Genomic DNA, 25,269 nt, shown 5'->3' with positions numbered 1-25,269 from the left:
AATAGTTTCTTTAGTTTCAAACTGATCTATTCAGTTTCATATAATTTCTCAAAATCTTCCTTAATTTTTATTCCTTGTCTGTGTAATACTAAATTTCCCTTGCATTGTGTGGAATGTGTGTGGTCAGCACTTAGTAGTAACATCTACCATAGTGAAATTAAAAATGAAGATGTATCAACTTAGTTTACCATCATAAACTGCAGCACTGTTGCAATCATAAATCCCTGTGTGTACATTTTGCTGCGCTTAAAGGACAGCCTAAAATGGAATAAAAGAAAGAACATACATTTATATAGCATCTTTTCTGACCTCAACACATCCCAAAGCACTTCAGAGCCAATGAAATATTTTTTTTTGAAGTGTAGTCGCTGTTCTAATGTAGGGAAATAATGCATTTAAATAGTATGTTACGTAGACAATATGTGATGACTGAGTAACAAGCCTGCATATGACTCATAAGTTGATTTACATGATAAAAGTCATATGATTCTGTACTTATTTTTAAGGTACATAAGGTGCACTTGGTATCCAGCATCCGACTATGTTTTTAAGGTGCCTTAACACACCAACTTTAGTGTCGCATTGAAACAATTTGAGGTCACATTGAGCTCCAGATTCAGAAGTGGAATTCCTGGCACCTGATGGATTCGCACTTGAACTACAGGCTGCAGTGTATACACAGTCTTGTGTAGTTCAGGGTCAGGAAGTGAAGAAGAAGGGGTGAATGGATGATGTGATCATTTGATCCAGCTCCTCCTATCTACTTTCATGAAAATATTTTTTTTTGCTCTAGTAACTTTCGACCAGCTTACTTACATTACTATCAGGGTCTTTGTACTCCAAATATCATGGGCATGATTTTAACTGTGAAAAACGGGTGGGTTGAGGGTGGGGGAGCTTTGAAAATTTCAACCATTTCAGACCTGCCTCCAACCCGCCCATTTCTGTTTTTTACCGGGGCGGGGTGAGGGACGGGCGACCAACCCGCTCCCAGGAGGTGGTTCGGGCCTTAAGGACCTTTCAAGGAGGCTTCGGCCCTCCATTTTCCTATAGTTTCTGATTTGAACCCGGGGTGGTGGGGGGTGTTTGCCGGGTTTCCCGGACCTTCTCATTTTTCTCTTTTACACCTCGTGAAAGGAGGCGAGAAGGCCCAAGTCTAACGGGTGCCGTTCTGGCACAGCTTGTGGGCCGGGAGGAGCAGGAGTGCTTCCCCAGGCCCAATAAGCCTACCTGCAGCCACCACCCCCCCCCCCCCCACCCAACGATCGCGGACTCCCCCAAACCTCGATCGCGGATCCCCAATCCCCCCCCCCAACCACGATCATGGACACCCACGATGACCCCGCCACCCCCTGCCCGTGACTGACCCCAATCCCTCCCCCCATGACTGACGATTCCCGTGTCAACCTATGCCCACCCATGTCCCCCCATGCCTTCCCCCCCTATCCGTACAAAGAAAGACTTACCTGAACACGTCCTCTCCCAGGCTGGTCTCCCGTCCGACTGAGACCAGCCTGTCAATCAGGCCAGCCAGTCGGACGGCAAACCAACAAAAAAAAAGACGTCCTTACGTCAAAATCGTAAGAACATCCGGGAAACCCGTACTTCCGGGTTTCTCGTCCGCAATTTGACACCCCCGCCCCATCCCCTTAATGGCTCGGGGTCAAAATCATGCCCCACGTCATCATGCAAACATTACAACGTTGCAATTTCTAGGGGATTTACACCACTGATTCCAAGGGAACTTGGATCAGGTTTTGGGAGCACTCGTATGAATCAGTTTTCCAAACCTGTAGTGAACTCGGAAACAATTCGCTTGCCACAGTGGGACTGTGCTGTAAAAGTCACTAATCGAGCTTGGCCCGGAATTTGCTCTGAGCGGTGAGTGAACGCACCCGCCGCTCATTAGATTTAAACTTGCCCACAAACAATCCACGGGCTTTAGTGCGGGAACTTCCTCCATTGGTGAGCTGCAAAAAGTGCAGCGTCCTCTCCCGGGCATCTGTAAACAGGGAAAGGATCTCTCCGTCCCCTCAACCAATCTGATTGAAGCATCCTTGACAAGCCGTGCAATCAGAACCAGGAAGTGAAAGCTACAACAGTTAATTCAATGTAAAATCAGTTAGAGAAAGCGAAATAAAGAGAGAGTAAGAAATATTGAATTAAAAGACAGAGATAAAAGAGACAGACAGAAATAAAAAGTTAAAAAAATTAATTTGTTTTTATATCTCTGACAATCAAAATCGGAAGGAATTTTTAAAAGTTAATTTTCAGTGCCAGTGAGGTTGTTTGGCAGTCATTAAAACTTACCACGCCATTAAAAGTTAGTTTAGACCTAAAAAGCCTAGCGTGCCTTATTCTGTGCAGATTTGTTTGTTTCCAGCTGGGCAGTGCAGCAACTTGACGCTGGTCCATTTATTTCACCGGTGAGCTGTCCTTCCCACGCAGCTTTCAAACGAGCAGGGAATCTCCTAGAATAACTTCCGGATTTGGGCGTTTGACTGCACATGCACACTCGCCAGAAGTTGCTCTTCCATTTGCCGTTCAATAATGCTGAGCGCTGTTCAGCTCTGTTGTTTTGGAGCAAATTCTGGGACAATGTGTCTTTCGTTAAATCAGTGTCTATTATATCATAGCCACTGATGTAATAGAGCAGTGGTGTTTTTAATTTTATTTTTCCTCACCTATTTTTTTTCCCTTGCGGAAAGTTAGTTGCATTCCAGTACTCCACCCAGGCATGAATCTCGGCGGTAACTGTGAACAGGCGTTCGATGGCAGGGGCTCATAGCCGAGCTGCATCCTGTACTCAGCCAACACCCAAACATATCCACTTTCACCTGGGGTCGCTGAGTCGCAATAAGGGACGGGAACCTGGGGCAGCTGAAATCAGCTAACTCAGCACAGAACGGGGATTGATCCAAGAATCTTCCTCGCCCATATGGCTCAGCTGGTCACTTTGTAAACTCACCGAGGCATCGGGAGCCCACCAAAGATTCCTTGAACATGCAGAAACCTTATTTGTATCACTTCAATGGAAAAATAACAATGGAAATAAGAATCATATTTCCAAAGACAGCGCAACTTTTGTTGATTATCCTGGGGTTATAAGTATAATTGAAGTATATTTTGCTGAAAACCTACAAGTGGTATAAATAGACAAACATGATGTAAGATGAATACCTCCGTTTGGGGGGCATCCATAATTCAGTTAATCACTGTTGAGTTTGTATCCAATCAGTCTCACAAGTGGCAATATTTGTCACGTCCAGGCAGGTCATGAAATAGCCTGAGTAAAACACCCTCCCAAAATTTTCTGTTCCGATGGCTCTTGCAGACTTGTGCTAATGACTGTGTACTGTATTTAATTTTAGAAGCTTAAAAAGAAAACTTGTAAGTTATTTTAAATTATTTTTATGGTGCACAATTTGCAAAAAAAGAAGTACTTGTTATATTAATTAGTTAAATTCCACCATATCCACATGCAATAATACTTGCCCCAACATAAACTCAAAGTAGTGTGGCAGAATCAGATAGTCATAATTACAGACTAGACCGAAGTTGCTGACATAAATGTGGCTCAGTGACTTGACTATAAGAGAATGGTAGGTCGTGGGGAGAGAGCAGACAACTTTTCTATTTAGTATGTAGATGTTTAAGTGCAGCAATGAAACTGTAGAACAGCTTTAACTGACAAGTGCTTTTGCTGGAAACCTGTTGAAATTAAAGAATTGCGTAAGCAGCATAATTTATGCAATTTGCTGATTTATGTTTATTTTAAACCCTCAGTCCTCTCCATGCAGTGTCCTTTGCAGTTGCCTGCAGTGTGCCTGGCATAGCTCTATTGACCTTTGGAGTTAACCCACTGACTGGAGCTTTGGGAGCCTTTAACCTTTTCCTCTACACATGCTGCTACACCCCAATGAAACGGTTGAGCATCCTTAACACCTGGGTAGGGTCGGTGGTTGGAGCCATTCCCCCAGTCATGGGCTGGACAGCAGCCACTGGTAGCATCAGTGCAGGTGAGTCCTTTCAACAGTCTGTCCTACAAAAGCTTCCTGGGAAAGGTAAGGATGTGCACTGAATGTACAGTAAGTTTGATTTCCTACAAACTCATCACCTGTATAAATTATGAATCATCATTTTTGAAAGACCAGGCAAGAATAGTTTAGGAAGGAATTCTTTCTCCCACAACTGGGCACAAATGTTCATTAATTCTCGGCAAGTAGAAATAGCCAAACATTGTAGTGTTGAATAATTTAGGAACGCCGCTAGATCTTAAATTAGAAAGTGTTTTCTTCATGTAGAGAGTGATCAAGTGGAGTGGACTTCCAGATAGAGCGGTGGAAGTGAAACTCCTGGAATCATTTAAGAACCAATTTGATGCTGCAGTGGGAGGACTTTATACAGTCATTCTGGATGGATGAACTAAGGTTGGCTGAATGGCCTTTCTCATCCATAACTATCTTGTGATCTATTGGGAATCACATAAGCATACATTTATTTCAGTAAAATAAGCAATACTACAGAAAATGGTTACCTAGTTTCTATTAATTTAGTCATTTTTTAAGACTGAATAGATTTATGTGGCTCCACTCCATAGTGCAGAGCCGTCGTACCCATATATGTTAGCATGGTTGTAGCTTCTGAATGCTCGGTCAGTTGTTCAGTGTATTTCTAACAGGCAACTGTTTTATAATTTAAACCAATTAGTTCACAATCGGATGTTTATGCCAGACATCGTTGGGCCTCTGTTCCTGTGAGGGTCAAAATGCTTGTTCTGCGCATAGTCATGACATGATTGTTTCTAAACCTGCCTGTTTCTTCCATTGAGGTATAAATGAAAAAAAAATGAATGTCTGCAACTATTCAGATGAATGAATGTTTTCCTGGCAAGAATTCAAATCATAGAATGCACTTGACCCACTTGTTAAATGTCACATCATTGCTGGACCAAATCTCGGGAATTGGGTGAGGCACAAATTAAAGGCTTATAACAAATGCACAAACCACCCAGCAACTGATCTAAGGTGGTCCCAGTAGACACATGATGGCCCTTATCATTAATTGTTAATCAGATAAAGAGATTTTCTCATAGTGGGTGGTGGCTCAGCAGAAGAGCACTAGACAGTGTGCAGCCTTGGTGGCCTAAGATCACCAGTATTCCAGTGAACACTGTTTTACTGCAGATATTAATGATACATAAAGTTGTAGCAGTTTTCAGAGTCATGGAAAATAACATTGCTTTGTCTAAAGTACATTGATGAAGGATCTTCTGCCCAGCCTTAGCATGAATTGCCAATAGTTACATTCAAACTATAATGCTTGTTTGCAGAGTGAATACAGCATAGATTCAGGATTGGGGCAAATTCATATCTTGTATATGCTGTGACCCCAGGAACCCTGTTTGAATTGTATGGTCAGTTTTGAATGGAGCTGCCAGCATTTTTACCACTGGCTCTCAGCTAGACAAGCTCCCTTGCAATAATGTGTAAAAACATTTTTTTTCAAACAAATTTTGTTTCCATTAAAACTAGCAGAACAGACAGCTTTTGAATTGGCTTTGGCAGGTAGTATGGTAATGTGTGGGGTTACAGTCCAACAAATGGAGTGTAGGGACATGGATTATGACTCCAGCTACTATTCAAAATGTGTGTCTGAATTAGTACTTGCTAAAAACGTTATAAAAAGTGGGTCTGATTTTAAACAGCCTCTAATTCAGCAGATGTAAATTGTTTAAAATCAAGGTTGAATTTCAGCTGATTTTGGTCCCATTCCACCTCCATTCGACACTATGAGCATTGCATTTGTAGTATAATCACTTCACTCGGAAACCACAACCATTTTCCTTCCCTGCGCTTTGTAATAGTTTGACATCAGAATAAGTGTTATATAAACTGCTACCTCATGTGGCCTCACTATGGTGGCCTATGAGCTACCTAGCAACAGCGAAGCCAGCTAAATGCTGCTGGAAGTATCTGACATATTGTAGCCTTTGACACATTTCCAAGTGAATCTAGCATATGCAACTCATAATCTGTCATCAGGGCTGCCCTACTCTGAGACTGTAATGTAAACAGGGCAGCTCCAGGCTCAGTCAATCCCACTGACCAGATAGTCATTCCATCTGCTAATGTAAACAGGGCTAATGACTCTTGTGCATCCTGTCACTTCCATGCTGTGAGCTGTAAAGAGGATAGTCAAAGAGTAATTACAGAATATTATTTTTATCCCTTGAGTGAGGAGAATTATAATCACAATGACTGAGTTATCAAATTCTATTCTATAATTGCTCATCAAGTATTCTATTTCTACCATTCATTTTTTTCAAATGTTAAGTATGACTAAAGACTGTATATGCTAGAGCTCCATTAGTACTCCATGAAATTATGAGGTGACTTGTGTGCCCTCTGAAATGTTTGGCCATCGGAAGTGGAAATCATACCAGGACAAAATGAAAATTAGGTTGCTGCAGATCTAAATTAGCAGATTTCTAAAGCTTGTCACAGAACTAGTTAACACTTTAAACTCCATGACTACAAATCAGTCATAGCTCCAATATATTAGAAACAGGTCAATACTTTGCTTCAAAGCATGGTATTAATTTCATTATAGACCTTTAAAGTGTCTTCATTGCAGAACAAAATGAGATAACTATTTATAATGGTAGTAGTAAACTATTAATGCTGGGCCTATGAGCACTATAAAAATATATTTGGGACTGCAAGTCACCATTTTATTAAAATGTGCATCCCTGTTTAGGGAATTTCCAATATTGGTGACAAAAGGGAGGATAAAAATAATTCTGCCTTTTAAGGACCTCCCATTGGTATTGCTGAGATTCCACCTTAAATGACACAAAATGTTGATGTAATTTTCCTAAAACCTGCCATTAGATCTTCTGTTCATGCTTGTTTTATTTCCCTTATCAGATGACATGTTTTATTTTTACCTAGTCTGTGCCGCACCATGCCACATTACACACCAGTCCCCACTCAAGAGGATCGCTGTGTCTCTGCCCAGGTATAACACAAAAGATCAGCCTGAATCTGCATCTAGTTTTCCCTCCCTCACTAGGCAGCAACACCTCGCCTCAGCTTTGTGCTTACTCTTATGAGCCCAATTGTGAGCTTGCTGAGTGTGGAATTGAATACAAACCCATGTATTGGAATTAACTGACATAATGGTACATATCATGTCATAATACTGCCCCAGTCCTTTTCTTTTTATTTCCACTATTTACATCTATAACATCATTATCTTATTTCTTTGTCAAAATGTATTTTAAAACAAATTGATATCTCCAGTACACTTTTTATTATCATTCTGGATCATTCCTCAATATTTGACATTTTAAGTAGATTAAATCTGATACATTTATCTTACAAAGAGCCGGCACAGGCTCGATGGGCTGAATGGCCTCCTTCTGTGCTGTCATGATTCTATGATTCCAAATAGCAGGTCTAATGTGAAATTGACGTCGACCTACTGAGGGTTTTATAAATAGATTATTGCAATAGTCCAACTACATGAGACATCGGACTTATATTTGAGAGATGTGTTCAAGTCAGGCAGAAAAAACAAATATTCATTGTTGTATTAACAAAGTAAAGTCCTGCCTTGTAACACTGAAAGGTAAGGTTCTACCACATTTTGAAGATACAATGTGGGTGCTGGTGTAGAAAGATTCTTCTGATGACTCCCTTGAGATTGAACCACATTTGTCACTTGTTCCTACATTTCTATCCTTACCAGCAAATGTAATATAGTTACAAAATGTGGCATGCTCACTTAGTGGTCATAGAAACATTTATTTTGAGGATCAAGTCAACAAACCAATACCAGTTTGTGTTATCTGATGTTCTTGCAGGTGCCAGTGAGAGTGACATAATAGAAGGGGAATGATGAGGGAAGGCTGCACTGTCAACATGCATTGTTAAGAATCCTCTAACACCTTAGACTAGCTAAAAAATGATACTGTGAATCAAAAGGTTTAACAATTCATGATGCAGTCTCATCTGTAGTTCTTTTAAGCATTGTGATTTAATTCAAAAAGAAAGACTTGCATTTATATAGCGCTTTTCACCACCTCAGGATATCCCAAAGCTCTTTTCAGCCAATTAAGTATTCTTGAAGTGGAGTCATTGTTGTAATGTAGAAAACACCGCAGCCAATTTACACACATCAAGTTCCCACAAACAGCAATTTGAAATTGACCAAATAATCTGTTTTTCGTGATGTTGGCTGAGGGATAAATATTGGCCAGGACACCGGGGATAACTCCTCTGCTCTTCTTCGAAATAATGCCGTGGGATCTTTTACATCCACCTGAGAGGGCAGACGGCACCTCGCTTTAATATCTCATCCGAAAGACGGCGCCTCCAACAATGCAACACTCCCTTCGTACTGCAATGGAGTGTCAGTCTACATTTTTTTCTCCGGTTTTCATGTGGATAGTACGTAGTGTTCGCCAGTGCCAAAACCACTGTGTAACTGGACACTGAAAAGTGTGAAAGGATGACCCATGTTGATTTCCCTATCACTTTGCAAAGGCTTCAACCCACAAGATTGGGAAATCATTGTGCAAGGAATTGTGTGTGCAAACTTATGTCAGCTTTTTAGATATATTTGATGTGTAGAAGATAAACTTCATGGAATTTAATCGCTTTGGGAAAGTAATATGAGTTTGCCATTGTATGAAATCTTATACTCATCTCCCTGTCCCCTTGTTTAGGTGCCTTGTTATTGGGTGGTATCCTGTATTCCTGGCAGTTCCCACATTTCAATGCTTTAAGCTGGAACCTTCGGGAAGATTACTCACGAGGCGGCTATCGCATGATGTCAGTCACACACCCAGCACTCTGCAAACGGGTAGCACTCCGCCACTGCTTTGGACTCATTGGACTGTCAACACTGTCTCCTGTCCTTGATGTAACCACTTGGACTTTTCCACTCATTTCGCTCCCAATCAACTTGTATATCAGCTACCTCGGCTATCGATTTTACAGGGACTCAAGCCGCAGCAGCGCTCGAAAACTTTTCTTCTGCAGCCTCTGGCATCTCCCTATGTTGTTGCTCCTCATGCTGACCTGCAAGAAATCTCTAGTTGGAAATGAGGGCATAGCTCATCGCAAAGTTAAAACAGAAATGCAAGCATAACGTTCATTTTTATTAAGAAATCTTCAAAAGGTGGCAAAGACTATTTCTGTGTAATTTGCTGTGGCCCCATCAAGTGGGATGCACTGATTTTGTTCCTGGAAGTTGTATGGTATTACTGTATGTGATTCCGTAATGTTAGATGAAAGTTGGTTTCTTCATTTTCATAGGAATAGGCCATTCAGCTCCTCGAGCCATTCAGTTAGATCATGGCTGATCTGTACCTCAACTCCATTTACCCGCCGTGACTCCCTAACCCTTGATACCCTTACCTAACAAAAATCCATCTCAGTCTTGAAAGCTCCAATTGTCCCAGCATCAATAGCCTTTTGGGGGAGAGAATTCCAGATGTCTACTTTGTGTGAAAAAGTGCTTCCTGATTTCTCTCCCAAATGGCCGAGCTTTAATTTTAAGATTATGTCCCCTCGTTCTTGATTCCCCATCAGACAAAATAGTTTCTGTATCTGCCCTATCAAATCCTTTTGACATTTCAAAGTCCTCGAACAGATCACCCCTCAATCTTCTATACTCAAGGGAATACAAGTTAAGTTTATGCCACTTGTCCTCATAATTTAACCCTCAAGCCCCGGTATCATCTCCCACATTTTCAACTCCCACATTGTGTCCATGAAGTCATATTGTGGCTTTCGATCCTGTGATGTGTTCCTTAACATTACATTATGGCCTCAGATCCTATAAGGTATCCTTTAAAGTCACGTTACATATACACAGCAATAACAAATGAAAGTACCACGAATGCTTTTGAACACCAGAGAAAATTGTAAAGTATTGTCCAGAATTTCAGGAAAAATCTGTGGACAGTGATTTGCACAACAAATGTTGTGTGTTCCTAAAACTAATTGTAAAATACGTTGTTCAGATGTGTGCTTCCAGAAAAAAATAAAATAAATTCCCCCAGAATTGTGGCACTTCAATTAATTGCACTTACTTTGAAAGCACTCCAGAGTATTAATCTGTTGGAAGTACCTTTTGAGACTTCCAACCACACTCTAGAACATGTTCAAGGCATTTCTCCTCCAACCAAAAGTTTGAAGTTAACAATGACTCTTTGTTCAGGAGTGCTGCGACGGTTTATATTGTAACATTAAAGTTATTTTTTCAGTATTGATTTGGAATTATTATTTCATGTCCTTGTGCCTGAAATGCATCCGTCCCACATTCTGCTAAGTCTGGCTTAACTACAGTCAGTCAACAATTGATGTTGCTGAATATGTTCTCCGAAACTGATAGTTCAGAATCTTCCATTTCTCATGTTGGGAGTTACATTATGGAACTACATAAAAGGAATACTATCTAAATCACACCCCATGTTGTCACCAGGTTTATTTATTGTACCAATACACTAGTAACAATCACAACTAAGTTGGTACATTGTGGTACTTTTAATTCATCATCTTAAATTGCTACCACAATGGTCAGACCTGTAACTAAAGAAATAAAGACTTGCATTTATATAGTGCCTTTCAGGACGTCCCAAAGTGCTTTACAACCAGACTTTTGAAGTGTAGTCACTGTTACAATGTAGGAAACGTGGCTGCCAATTTGCGCATAGCAAGGGCCCACAAACAGCAATGTGACAATGACCAGATAATCTGTTTTAGTGATGTTGGTTGAGGGATAAATATTGGCCAGGACACTGCGGAGAACTCCCCTGCTCTTCTTCAAAAAGTGCTATGGGGTCTTTTACGTCCACTGCACTGGAGTGTCAGCCTGCATTATGTGTTCAAGTCCTTGGGACTTAGAATCATAGAAAATTTATGGCACAGAAGGAGGCCATCATGTCTGCGCCGGCTGAAAATGAGCCACCCAGCCTAATCCCACTTTCCAGCACTTGGTCCGTAGCCTTGTAGGTCACGGCACTTAAAGTGCATATCCAAGTACTTATTTTTAAATGAGTTGAGGGCTTCTGCCTCTACCACCCTTTCAGGCAGTGAGTTCCAGACCCCCACCACCTTCTGGGTGAAAATTTTTTTCGTCAGCCCCCCTCTAATCCTTCTACCAATCACTTTAAATCTATGCCCCCTGGTTATTGACCTCTACTAATGGAAATTGGTCCTTCCTAGCAACTCTAGGCCCCTCATAATTTTGTACACCTCAATTAAATCACTCCTCAGCCTCTTCTGTTCCAAAGAGAACAACTCCAGCCGATCCAATCTTTCCTCATAGCTAAAATTCTCCAGTCCTGGCAACATCCTCGTAAATCTCCTCTGTACCCTCTCTAGTGCAATTACATCCTTCCTGTAATGTGGTGACCAGAACTGTACACAGTACTCAAGCTGTGGCCTAACCAGTGTTTTATGCAGTTCCAGCATTACCTCCCTGCTCTTATATTCTATACCTCGGCTAATAAAGGAAAGTATTCCATATGCCTTCTTAACCACCTTATCTATCTGTCCTGTTACCTTTAGGGATCTGTGGATATGCACTCCAAGGTCCCTTACTTCCTCTTTTTTTTTATTCGTCCAGGGGATGTGGGCGTCGCTGGCGAGGCTGGCATTTATTTGCCCATCCCTAGTTGCCCTTGCGAAGGTGGTGGTGAGCCACCTTCTTGAACCGCTGCAATATCCTTTCAGTATCCTCCCATTTATTGTGTACTCCCTTGCCTTGTTTGCCCTCCCCAAATGCATTTCCTCACACTTCTCTGGATTGAATTCCATTTGCCACTTTTCTGCCCACCTGACCAGTCCATTGATCTCTTCCAGCAGTCTACAGCTTTTCTCCTCACTATCAAGCCACCTCCGTTCAAGTCCAAATCATTAATATATAATCACAAAAAAGCAAGGGACCTGGTACTGAAGGACCCCACTAGAAACAGCCTTCCACTCTTGAACCCACAACCTTCTGACTCAGAGGCGACAGTGCTACCAACTGAGCCATAGCTGAAACTATTCCAGCACCTCACTGAAGCTCAGATATTGTTTCTGCAAAAGTTAGGATGGACATAATCTATAAGTAGTATAATTTTAGATTTCAAGTGGATGTACAACAAAAAATTTACACATTCACCATCACATTTTACTAAAATTCTAGTGTCAATCATGCAGCCTAATGCAAAAAGTGATTTTTTTTTTCATAATTATGTACCAGTAGCTATTCAAAATGAAAAATGTGGTCAAAATGAAAAGTAACCCTCCAGTTATCATTCACTGCCACTTTTGACCTACAATAAATGATTAATGTGATTAAAAGACTGGAATCAGAACATAAATGTATTAAGCAAATGAAATATTTGATTTATATTGTCATGATTTTTTTAATGTTCATAATAAATGAGTATAACAGAACAAAATGATCTGCAGTCACATTCTGCTTTTTTGCAAAGTAGGGCAAGGGGAATTATACAGTGTATAAAGTTTTATTGTAGCACTTAAGCTCCAACATGAATGTGTAATCCAAACCATTGTTAGAACTGTGCACGTTATTTGGAGGTTTCTTTTTCAAATGGAATGGTAAAAAAAAATGTTGCCTAAACCATATTGCTCCCGATCAGACATTAGAATATCTGAAGTCATATCTTCGTATGAATAGGTTGGTCAAAAGTAAACTAAATGTTGTATTTTATTGGTATAATTACTAGTGGATTTCGTATTGGGTCAGAGATTACACTGTTGCATTAGGGCAGTGTAGATTTCTCCACTTAAAGGATTTGGAAAGAGGTTTGTAAGAGATCTCTTTGGAGACAGTGAAGTAAGTATTTTTGATTTGTTCCAGGAAAAAACACACTTGTTCCCTTCATCTACCACAGTTACATAAATAAATCTCAAAGTACTACAGGGAGAAGCTGTACTTTATCCTTATTGTCCATCAATTTAGGAAATGGAATTTATAGAGAAGGTCAAAAAACACACACAACTCCAGAAAATAAACTAATTTGCATCTTACATCTCTGCAACTGTATCCTAGGACCACAGAAATTACAGTATAGAAGGAGGCCATTTGGCCCATCATACCTGTACCAATGTTAGTTCTTCAACTAGAATTGTCGACTATAATCCCATCCCCTGGATCTTTCCTCATCTATTATTGTACTTGGTACTTAATCTTAGTACTTTGTGTTACTAAAATGTTCTCCTTAAAATGTATAGAGGATTTTTATTCAGAAAAACCTTTCAAAACTAGAATAATGGTACAGTCCTTCCAGAATTCTCAAGTTGTTTTGTTGCTAGTTGTTTGAATCCTAAGATGTGGAAATAAAACTGTTGTAACCATTTAAAATATATTACATTACAAAATATAAAAATTAAATGACAATTTTTCATTTGTCACACAGATAACATGCTGCATTTGCTAAATAAACGTCCCACTGAAGATACTAACCTACATCTTAACAAAGTTACCTCAGGAAAAGTTGAAAATGTAATTCCACTATTTATTGCTTTTATACACAAACAGCGAGTCCTGGTGCACTCTGGGAGTAGTAGTCCACTGCCTTATTTAGCTGCCATTAAGCGGTCAGGGAGGTCATGAACTGCGGCCTCATGGTTCTCGGAGAGGCACAGTCCTCCAGTGAAAATGTGGCAATTGGCATTTCAAACACAGAAAATGCTAATATATATATAGGTCAGTTTTAGCATTTTCTTGTACATTGGGCATTTTTTATGTTAACTATGTTACTCCATCTTATTGGAGAAACCAAGATGGGAGCTGAAAAGATTTTCAAAAAATATTTGGAGTGATTTGGTTCCCCTTTTGGTGGATTTTGCAGACTGTTCATGTTTGACTCATTGTTGCTATATCTACTTGGAGTTCCTCAGTGGTGGTTTTTTACTTGCATATGATTCATGCATTCCCTACATCTTTGGTCGTGACTTGTCACTGCCTTTTTTTTATTCGTTCATGGGATAAGGGCGTTGCTGGCAAGGCCAGCATTTATTGCCCATCCCTAATTGTCCTTGAGAAGGTGGTGGTGAGCCGCCTTCTTGAACCGCTGCAGTCCTTGTGGTGAAGGTTCTCCCTCAGTGCTGTTAGGCAGGGAGTTCCAGGATTTTGACCCAGCGACGATGAAGGAACGGCGATATATTTCCAAGTCAGGGTGGTGTGGGACTTGGAGGGAATCGTGCAAGTGGTCGTGTTCCCATGTCCTGCTGTCCTAGTCCTTCGAGGTGGTAGAGGTCGTTGGTTTGGGAGAAGCCTTGGCAAGTTGCTGCAGTGCATCCTGTAGATGGTACACAGTGCAGCCACGGTGCGCCGTTAGTGAAGGGAGTGAATGTTTAGGGTGGTGGATGGGGTGCTAATCAAGCGGGCTGTTTTGTCCTGGATGGCTTCTTGAGTGTTATTGGAGCTGCATTCATCCAGGGAAGTGGAGGGTGTTCCATCACACTCCTGACTTGTGCCTTATATATGATGGAAAGGCTTTGGGGAGTCAGGAGGTGAATCACTCGCTACAGTATTTATGTGGCTGATCCAGTTAAGTTTCTGGTCAATGGTGACCCACAGGATGTTGATGGTGGGGGATTCAGCGATGGTAATACCGTTGAATGTCAAGACTCTCTTGTTGGAGATGGTCATTGCCTGGCACTTGTCTGACACGAATGTTACTCGCCACTTATCAACCCAAGCCTGGATGTTATCCGGGTCTTGCTGCATGCGGGCACGGACTACATCATTATCTGAGGGGTTACGAATGGAACTGAACACGGTGCAATCATCCCTATTTCTGACCTTATGATGGAGGGAAGGTCATTGATGAAGCAGCTGAAGATGGTTGGGCCTAGGACACTGCCCTGAGGAACTCCTGCAGCAATGTCCTGGGGCTGAGATGATTGGCCTCCAATAACCACTACCATCTTCCTTTGTGCTTGGTATGACTCCAGCCACTGGAGAGTTTTCCCTCTGATTCCCATTGACTTCAATTTTACTAGGGCACCTTGGTGCCACACGCGGTCAAATGCTGCCTTGATGTCAAGGGCAGTCACTCTCACCTCACCTCTGGAATTCAGCTCTTTTGTCCATGTTTGGACCAAGGTTGTAATGAGGTCTAGAGCTGAGTGGTCCTGGTGGAACCCAAACTGAGCATCGGTGAGCAGGTTATTGGTGAGTAAGTGCCGCTTGATAGTACTGTTGACAATATCTTCCATCACTTTGCTAATAATTGAGGGTAGACTGATGGGGTGGTAATTGGCCGGATTGGATTTGTCCTTTTTGTGGACAGGACATACCTGGGCAATTTTTCACATTGTCAGGTAGATGCCAGTGTTGTAGCCTACTGGAAAAGCTTGGCTAGATGCACGGCTAGTTGTGGAGCACAAGTCTTGTTGTCGGGGCCCATAGCCTTTGCTGTATCCAGTGCACTCAGCCGTTTCTTGATATCACGTGGAGTGAATCGAATTGGCTGAAGACTGGCTTCTGTGATGGTGGGGATCTCGGGTGGAGGCTGAGATGGATCATCCACTCAGCAAATCTGGCTGAAGATAGTTGCAAACACTTCAGCCTTGTCCTTTGCACTCACATGCTGGACTCTGCCATCATTGAGATTGGGAATTTTCACGGAGCCTCCCCCTGTTAGTTGTTTAATTGTCCACCACCATTCAAGATTGGATGTGGCAGGACTGCAGAGCTTTGATCTGATCCATTGGTTGTGGAATCGTTTAGCTCTGCCTGTAGCATATTGCTTCTGCTGTTTAGCATGCATATAGTCTTGTGTTGTAGCTTCACCAGGTTGACATCTCATTTTTAGGTACACCTTGTGCTGCTCCTGGCGTGCTTTTCTACGCTCCTCATTGAACCAGAATTGATTCTCTGGCTTGTTGGTAATGGTAGAGTGAGGAATATACTGCGCCAAGGTTACAGATTGTGCTGGAATACAATTCTGCTGCTGCTGATGGCCCACCGCACCTCATGGATGCCCAGTTTTGAGCTGCTAGATCTGTTCTGAATCTATCCCATTTAGTACGATGGTAGTGCCACACATGTTGGATGGTGTCCTCAGTGTGAAGACAGGACTTCGTCTCCATAAGGACTGTGCAGTGGTCACTCCTACCAATACTGTCATGGACAGATGCATCTGCGACAGGTAGATTGGTGAGGACAAGGTCAATTAGGTTTTTCCCTTGTTTTGGATCACTCACCACCTGCCATAGGACCAGTCTGGCAGTTATGTCCTTCAAGACTCGGCCAGCTCAATCAGTAGTGGTGCTACCGAGCCACTCTTGGTGATGGACATTGAAGTCCCCCTCAGTGGGAGCACTCTCACCTTTAAGTCAGAAGGTTGTGGGTTCAAGCCCCAAGCCAGAGACTGACACTTCAGTGCAATACTGAGGAAGTGCTGCACTTTCAGAGTTGCCATCTATCGGAAAGGATGCCCTCTCAGATGGAAGTAAAAGATCCCATGACACTATTCGAAGAAGAGCTGGGGAGTTCTGCCCGGTGTCTTGGCCATTATTTATCTCTCAACTAACATCACTAAAAACAGATTATTTGGTCAGTACCTCATTTGCTGTTTGCAGGACCTTGCTGTGCACAAATTGGCCGCCGTTTCCTATATTACAAGAGTGATTACACTTCAAAAGTACTTAATTAGTTGTAAAGCACTTTGGGACGTCCTGAGGTCGTGAAATGGTATGTGAATACATCTTTCTTTATGAATATGAAATTTCAGCCAATCAAGTGCATACCATACAAGACTTGTATATGAAAAAATTAGAGGCCTGAAGTGGGATGAACAAAGCGTGCACGACATGCACGATTTTCTTTTCTATATATCATATCGCACAGAAAGTATGAGCGAATGTTTTGTATCTAGCATGCATATGCCACACAACAAATATTACTTTGTTACAAATACAAAAGAATCTTTCAAAAAAAAGAAAGCGACTCATTGACATGGAACCTGAAATTAACCAGCAGCTTTGAACCTGTAATTAAACTCAAACCTCACCCTGTATTTACTTAATAGCATTTGCGGCCTTAAAGAGACACCGTTGTACCCGAGCAGCAGAATAATGCATTGTGAACAATAGAGTACAATGCTCCTGTCCTTACTAAATGCGATATCATCCATCTTACCTTGAGCCATGCCATCCGCTAGTATAAAGTGATATCTTTGGACGCACGTTTTGCTGTTCAATGTTTTACATTGGTTGGAAAAAATCAAGCAAAATAATAAGTAACTCTGCATATCGGAGCTGACAGCATTTCTATCGGCTTTGAAAGAGCTGAAAAACGGTAATGTACCAATTTGCCAGTGACTCTATTCCTCCATCTCTAATCCTATGTTTCTTTCTATGCTTTGTCTTGCAATCAGTCTTATGGTCTGATTCAATTGTACCCCACTTTGACTTCCTCCGCATTTCTACCAAAGAAGCAATTATTCCTATTGAGGATTCCGTTCAAATAGTCTTTAAACATATTAAACCAGTTAATTCAGCCACGTAGATAAACTTGGTTTGTGAACTGGTAACTTTTTTCCTCATTACTATTCTGTATGCAATACATCGACAAATCTGTTTCGTATGCAAGAGGGTGAAATAAAATGGAGAAGATCAATGCTACACTGTGGTCAACCAACAGGCAGTGGCAGTGTCCTTCAGTGGAGCAGGAATCCCTCCCGCCCGGGAAGTACTATGGTGAACAGATAGTGCTCCACCTAGGGGCTTCAATAAGAACTGTTCAATAAAGACACACACCATTAAGTAAGGAGAGACTGGTATTAAAACTGATGACCCTCCAGATGGAGAATCCCAAAGTCAACAAGGTCAACAGAACAACCAGGTAATTTATTGTTCAGAAAGGAACAGTTCCGAAATGCGCTTTTAAAAATTGTATCCATCTTTTAGGTATAGTATCTGCTGTTTTGGGGCTAGGGGATATTTTTGCTTAACACCAGTGATACTAAATATGATTTTTTTTAAAGCAGGTTAAATGTAATGGTCTGAATGCTTTCACTAATCTATACTCATGTTTCTGATCTTAATCTTTGTGACATTTGCCCTGAAACTTCTCAGTGGGGAAAGATAAAATGTGTTATCAAAGGAAACTGTGGGAGTATACAGGCTGTGAAAAGTATTCTCTGAAATATAAATACCTAAAATGGTTTTCAACCAAAAACCTGTGCTTCAAACTTAAGAGATTGACTAGCATTCATCCATGTTTTTGTTACCTCCAGTCTGGACTATTCCAATGCTCTGCTGGCCAGCTTCCAAACTTCCACCCTCCATAAACTTGAGCTGATCCAAAACTCTGCTGCCCATATCCTAACCAGCACCAAGCCCCCTCACTTATCGCCCCTGTGCTTGCTAACCTACATGGCTCCCAGTCCACCAACTCCTTGATTTTAAAATTTTCATCATCATGTTGAAATCACTCCATGATCCCTCCATGGCCTCGCCCCTCCCGATCCTTATGACCTCCTCCAGCCCTACAACTCTCCAAGAATTCTGAGTTCCTTCAACTCTGGCCTCTTATGCATCCCCCATTCGCTTCGCCCACCATTGGTGACCGTGCTGTCAGGCGTCTTGGCCCTCAAGTCAGGAATTCCTTCCCTTAATCTCTCCACCTCTCTCACCTCCTTTAAGTCACTCCTGAAAACCTACCTTTTAGTCACCCATCCTAATATCTCCTTTGGCTCTGTGTCATCTTTTTTAGACATAGTCATAGAATTACATAGACATCGAATTTACAGCACAGAAACAGGCCATTTGGCCCAACAGGTCTATGCCGGTGTTTATGCTCCACATGGGCCTCCTCCCATCTTACTTCATCTCACCCGATTAACAAATCCTTCTATTCCTTTCTCCCTCTTCCCCTTTAAATGCACCTATGCTACTCATCTCAACTACTCCAAGTAATAGCAGGTTCCACATTCTAGCTACTTGCTGAGTAAAGAAGTTTCTCCTGAATTCCTTATTGGATTTATTGGTGACTATCTTATATTTATGGCCCCTAGTTTTGGACTCTCTGACAAGTGGAAACATCTTCTCTACAGATACCTTATCAAACCCATTCATAATTGTCTGGTTGTGCTCCTGTGAAGGGCCTTGGGAAGACTATATAAATGCAAGTTGTTGTTATTGTAGCACAGTCCCTTCTATACATTTAGGGAGCTTGCTTTTGGAAAGCATCAACAGCAGCACATTAATGACCATTTAATGTATATTCTAGTTGCCAGTTACATCTGTTAACACATTGATCAAATGCACATTAGTCTTTATAATCTGTGTGTAAAAATCTTATTAACTTAATACTCTGCAAATTTTTAAAAGCCCAATAAGTTTTGAATTGCAAAATTTGGAGGGACCAGTGTAAATGTATACGGTCTCCTTAATATCCCAGTTGTTTACCAGAAAGTCAGAATCTCACTTCAACCGAATATGCACATGAATCCTTTTGACCGTAAAACTTCCCTTTCTGATTAATTTGATGTGCTGTGGATTATACTTGGAGGAGTTGTTAAAGGGAAATTAATCCCAAATTAAAACTCTCTGCAGGCTGAAGGTCACCAACAATTAAGATTCATTACATTTTAGTTTTTGTGCAGCTGGGTGATGGCTGGTGCAAAAAAATTGCATGCAGCTGGCCGAGGGCGGCTTTATTTCCCCGTTAACCCTTTATTGACGTATCTACAAAGAAAGAAAACAAGGAATATAATTATAATCTCAGTAATATATAATTGGCGATGCGGCATTTAATCCAAGAGGTACTCTGTTCACTGTAGTTCTAATTCAGTAACCTTGCAATTATTCTGAGGTGATGCAATGACGCAGTACAACCCTGCCGAACTCGTCCATTTCACCTTTCCCGAGAAGTGGAGGCGACCTGGATGAGATGAACTCGGAAGGTTTGAGCTGTGCATTGGAAGGCTGGTTTTTCGAAACATTAACATTAAAGTTTAAAAAGAATCGCCTCGTGTTTAACAATTGACCAGGTAGTTATTTCCTAACTGTAAAAGTTTCACTGGTTAATACTGGTAAATGAAGCTCTGATTTCCTTGCTCCAAGAGTGGTGCAAGCAAACCCTACTGTTCCAATTTATAGACACAGCGCTCCAAATCTAACCGGAGCAATAGACTTCTCTCCGAAGTGAATGACTAACAGTAAAGAAAAATGAATGGTACGATAACTCTCCTTCAACCAGTCGATTTTCCATTAAATTGGTTATTGGCATTGAGCTGTGTTTAGTGGGGATTATGACATTGAAGAAATTATGTCCTTGTTCCAAGCATTTTCCATGGTAGAAGGCGTGTTGCAATTATTTTGTCACTTTCATTATTAATAAAAAGTTTATTACGCCACACAAGAAAAAATAATTAAAAGATTTTGCAGGATAAAATTCTATATCGTAATTGGTATTTCCAAACGGGCACGTGCCCGTCTACAGTGACATAATCTCTCAACAAGAGTGATGAGGGTGTAGTTTTAAAATCCAGATGAGCTGCCCATAGTTTTTGACGCTGGTAGTAACTGGTTCATCATCTTTCAGATCAACCAGTTTTACTTCTACGTTTGCTTTTCGTTTAAGTCTGTGAAAAATCGACTTTATTTTTTGCTGATTGTACATTTGAGGAATTCCGTTTATTCACTAAGTGGACAAGAGTGTAACTGACTCAGAGGAAGAAGCTGAGACTTGCAAAGACTTGCTTTTTAAGAATGTGTTTTGTTTATATTTGTCTGACATGTTCAAGGTTCAAGAAAATATCCTTTCTATGTGTCAGCTTTGGCTCAGTGGTAGCACTCTAGCCTCTGAGTCAGATGATTGTGGCTGACACTTCAGTGCAGTACTGAAGCAGTGCTGCACTGTCAGAGATGCCATCTTTCGGACGAGATGTTAAACGGAGGCCATGTCTGCCATCTCAGGTGGATGTAAAAGATCCAAGGCACCATTTCAAAGAACAGGGGAGTTATCTCTGTGTCCTGGCCAATATTTATCCCTCAACCAACACCACTAAAACAGATGATCTGGTTATTATCACATTGCTGTTTGTGGGACCTTGCTGTGCGCAAATTGGCTTCAGGGTCCCCTACTTACAAGACTTCAAACGTTGGTTGTAAAGACCTTTGGGACGTCCTGAGGCACTGTATAAATGCAAGTTTTTTTTTCCTTTTTAATACAATAGAAAATTAAAATTAACCTGTGATGGGACGTTGAAAACATTCCAGGCCAAACTTAACATGTCTATCTTGTTTAGACTGTCACTTCTAAATTGGAGCACTTCAATTTTTCGGCATGCCCCAGATTACAATTGACAGAATAATCTTAGTACAAGAAATACTGATTAGACCAGCCCGATGATGCTCTGCACAATCTGCTTCTGGTGGATCCAGGGTAAAAACGGGATAAGATTAGAAAGGCCATATAAATAGGGCGTCTTGATCCAAATATGGAATGTTCCCAGATAACTCATTTTAATGGTCAGCACACACAATCAATCTACTGCTAAATGCCCCAGTAGTGACAGTGCATTTCAGAAATGAATTACTTTTGTGTAAAATATAGATTTTATTCAAGGTTTTATGTTTACATCGAATTGTTGAATGGAGGGCTAAATGAGCCGTAGTACAAAGATTTGTAAATGAGCTGGTCTTATAGCAATTTATAGGAATTCTGGCCCAAGCATAAAATTTCTTGGGATACTGGTTATCACTTTATCAATTTTCAGCTGAATTCCATTTAATTTAGTTCACTGGCACGAAGACAATATAAACATTTATTAGACAGCCTGCAAAGATATGATCCACCGTAGCCAACCTGGCTTCAGAAATGTGTGCTCGGGTTGTTAGATTCACTCTGCTCTGTGGGAAAACTTCGACCACATAATAGAGAATGCAAACACAAAGCTGGACTAACGATTGAACACTGTGCCATCTATAAATATACGTGTACATATACACGAATAGGAAAGGGTTGAGAAAGATGAATGATAAGAGTGGACGACAGTCAGGCTGAACTGCGTGGCTTTTGGGCATTTCATTAAGAACGTCCAAAATCAGACGCTTGTGTGGATTTTTTTTAAGAGGAAGGAAGCTATAGGAGATGTAAAAACATCTGGTCTAACCATGTCAGATGCTTTTGGCACGGTTCTTAGTCCAGTAATCATTGTCTGTGTCCTGTGATCTAGAAACGGCTTCCTTTATTGTTTACCCATATTTTAATGCTAATTTGCAAACACAGAAGAAGCGCCCAAACAGATGTGAACCATTTGGTTGGGTTGTAGTTCATTTGTCAAGGAAAAAGAGAAGGCTGCCTCGCAGGATATTAAATATTACCTCGACCATTCACCGGCACTTCATATTTCAGGGTTAGAATAGATGTCGAGTTTGTAAGGAATAATGAATCTGTCCAAAGCAGCAGAAAAAGACAGACGAGTGCTTGGGGAATTTTAGAAATGGAGTAAGTATTTGTAATGGTTCCTGACCACATCCCAGGCAGATTACAAACACTCTTCACGCCACAGTTTCAGACACTGCGCTTAACCCTCTGGCTGCTGATAATTTCTTGACCAAAGATTTTTTTTTTAAAAATCAACTATAATCTGACAGAACAATGCAAAATTGAACCCGAAACCTCCATCTTCCTAAATGTTAGTATTTTCCAAAAAACGTTGAAATGCGAAGCCCATGTTAGTTAAGCAGGAAATGTCCTTTCTAATATTTAAAGCAGAATAAAACTAATTCCCACCTTATAAATTTTCTATCCCCACCCCCAAGCAGGTAGTTCATTAATTTCAACTAAAGATAAGAAAAGGACGCTGCCTCATTTTTTATGTTAACTGGATTGGATTTGTCACGTGTGTTTTTACATGAAAAGTTGCACAGCAATCCAGATTTGACCATCTCTAACATTAAACATTTTTACACGGCATCACAGCGTTTATAACATAGCTATTAGTACTTGTCGTTGTTAACTCCGAGATATAAAACTTATTTCCTGGCTCTGATAGTAATTAACCGATTTGTGAATGCCTCATTGCTCATCTGTCAGGAAACATTTGCTGTTTTATTTATCTCAATAGCGTCTACCGTTTAAAACAAATGACCGCCCATGTTTAAAGAGTGTAACAGTTCAGATTTTATTCCTCTTCATAATCCATACCGGGAACACAATACTTTCCTGTTCTGTGCAATTTTACCGTAAATTTGACACTGGGCGCACCAATAAATATACAACGCAGTGTTTGGTAGCTCTTATTTTTTAGACTATTAGTACTACATATGTGTCCACTTATTACTCTCAACCCCTGTCGCAATCCAATCAATAACTATCCCAATACATTAAATACGATCCCAAAACACTTCTAGTGTACGAATTTATGTTCGATCTGCGATTAATAGCGATGTACACTGCATAGTATTTTGTCAGCCTGGTTTGCAAGCTCCAAATAAAGAGCGAATTTGAATTGGCTTTACCCAGCCTTGGCTGTGATTTAATGCTATCGCACGTCGGATCGTCAGTTAACTGTGGGAATGTGTCTAGAGTTCACAAAAGTTTCTGTGACTTCCTAATGTAATGTGCATGGCAAAGATGAATCAATGTAACACTTCTTTGAATACCAGGGAGAGAGTAAATTGAATCCATCTATTTTATTTCCTCCCCCACCGAATATATATACAAATACAGGCAGAGACACACACACTGACACGCACAAACATAGGCACACACGCACACACACAAACAGGGGCAGATACACACACAAGCATAGCCACACACACACACACATACACAAACAAACACACAGGCACAGCCAAACACACACACAATTGCAACACGTTAAGACGTATTGCTCCGTAGCTTTAAATATTGTAAAGGATGACTAATAAAAGTTTATAAAATGTAGTATTCAGTGAACTTTTATTCTAAGAAGATACGAAGGATGGAGTAGGGATGGGGGAGGGGGAAGTGGGAGACCAAAACTATAGGTGACAGGAAATTGTAACGAATGGAAAAGTTAGACTCTGGCTTTAAATTGACAGGGGTTCAAGGCTGTTCGGGAAACTATCTGTGGCAAGAGATTCAGCGAGATCACAGTAATCAGAGTCGTTACACACCCTATCGCCTCAGCGACGGGTGGTGAGATGTTACAATATGGCAAAATCAACATCGAGGATCACAAACCTTTCGCCCCCAGGGGACCAGAATAACAACAATTTTTGTCTTTTTTATTTTGTTGCAACCACAAGCATCAATTTACAAGATCGTCGAGTTAATTCAATTGTTGATCATTATGAAGGGAAAATGTAATCTGTCCTGTATAATCATCAATTATCCATCAGTCACCCCTCTATCCATTTGACAAACATTTTGGCAAACTGTCCATGTACTGTAATTATTGAAAAGATTCGATCGTTTGACCAAAAACTGGGTGTGACGTACTCGGCTATTTCCTCCATAGAGTTAAGCGTTTCCAAACACCTGCATGAATAATAAAGAACAGCAGAAAGGTTGTGGGACACAAGTATGCGTGAATATTTCCTCGTCGAGTTTGTATTTACCGTGAATTGGGTCTCCAATCTTCGAAATTTATTATTCACCAGTGTTAAGGCGTCAGTATCGCTTTCGTATCCACGCGTCAATTTCATGTCAGTTTCATGAATTAAAAATGAACCGACCGGTGATCTCCGTGTAACTGCGGCTGATTTACAGAGCGGGGGCCATCCGTAAATTGATTAATGCGATACAATTAAAATCATTATAAAAGGAAATGAGATGATCAGAGAAGACAAAACGGAGACTGTCTACTTCCATTTCGATGTAGATTTCAATCCACGCCTATTAAAGGAACGGGACAGAGATACAAAAACGTTATAAGTCAGATGAATATTTTACCTCACAAGCAGACATCCCGAGTGACACGAGAACTGCGTTCATTTATCATCCATCGCCTCCTGGTTGTGGGCTACTTCTCATTATTGATGCAGACGAATAAGTGTTGTATGCTAATAAATTTAATACCAAAAAACTCATCTGTAAAATATTTCCCCCCGTTGTTGTTAAAAAATAGATCAACCTGTTTCTGGCTACTATTTTGCCCGCAAATATTAACTTTAACAAAGCATACTGTTGAATTAAAAACGGTTCTCTTCAACAAAAAAGAGTTAATTAAATTCAATCACTAGATTGTTTACAGTGGGTCCGCTAAAGCTAACTCGCGTGCTTACATTCCGA

At 40.8% G+C, this 25,269-nt stretch overlaps 1 protein-coding gene across 2 annotated transcripts in view; it reads left to right on the top strand.

The window, feature by feature from the left end:
* cox10 (cytochrome c oxidase assembly factor heme A:farnesyltransferase COX10) overlaps positions 1-10,282 on the top strand; it is a 108,901-nt gene extending 98,619 nt beyond the window's left edge. The window contains exons 6-8 of one of the 2 annotated variants that reach the window (XM_068004284.1): positions 3,787-4,019; positions 6,954-7,020; positions 8,732-9,024. In XM_068004284.1, coding sequence (XP_067860385.1) covers positions 3,787-4,019; positions 6,954-7,020; positions 8,732-8,927 — 496 coding nt within the window. In that variant the 3' untranslated portion in view covers positions 8,928-9,024. Of the gene's footprint in view, positions 1-3,786; positions 4,020-6,953; positions 7,021-8,731 lie in introns of both variants that reach the window. The other variant, XM_068004283.1, reaches the window with a different exon arrangement.
* The last annotated feature ends 14,987 nt before the right edge of the window (positions 10,283-25,269 follow it).

Source organism: Heptranchias perlo, chromosome 23 (genome assembly GCF_035084215.1).
Source record: "Heptranchias perlo isolate sHepPer1 chromosome 23, sHepPer1.hap1, whole genome shotgun sequence".
Classification (NCBI taxonomy): Eukaryota; Metazoa; Chordata; class Chondrichthyes; order Hexanchiformes; family Hexanchidae; genus Heptranchias; species Heptranchias perlo.
The sequence above is the reverse complement of the archived record's forward strand: the minus strand, read 5'-3'. Positions and strand labels throughout refer to the sequence as shown.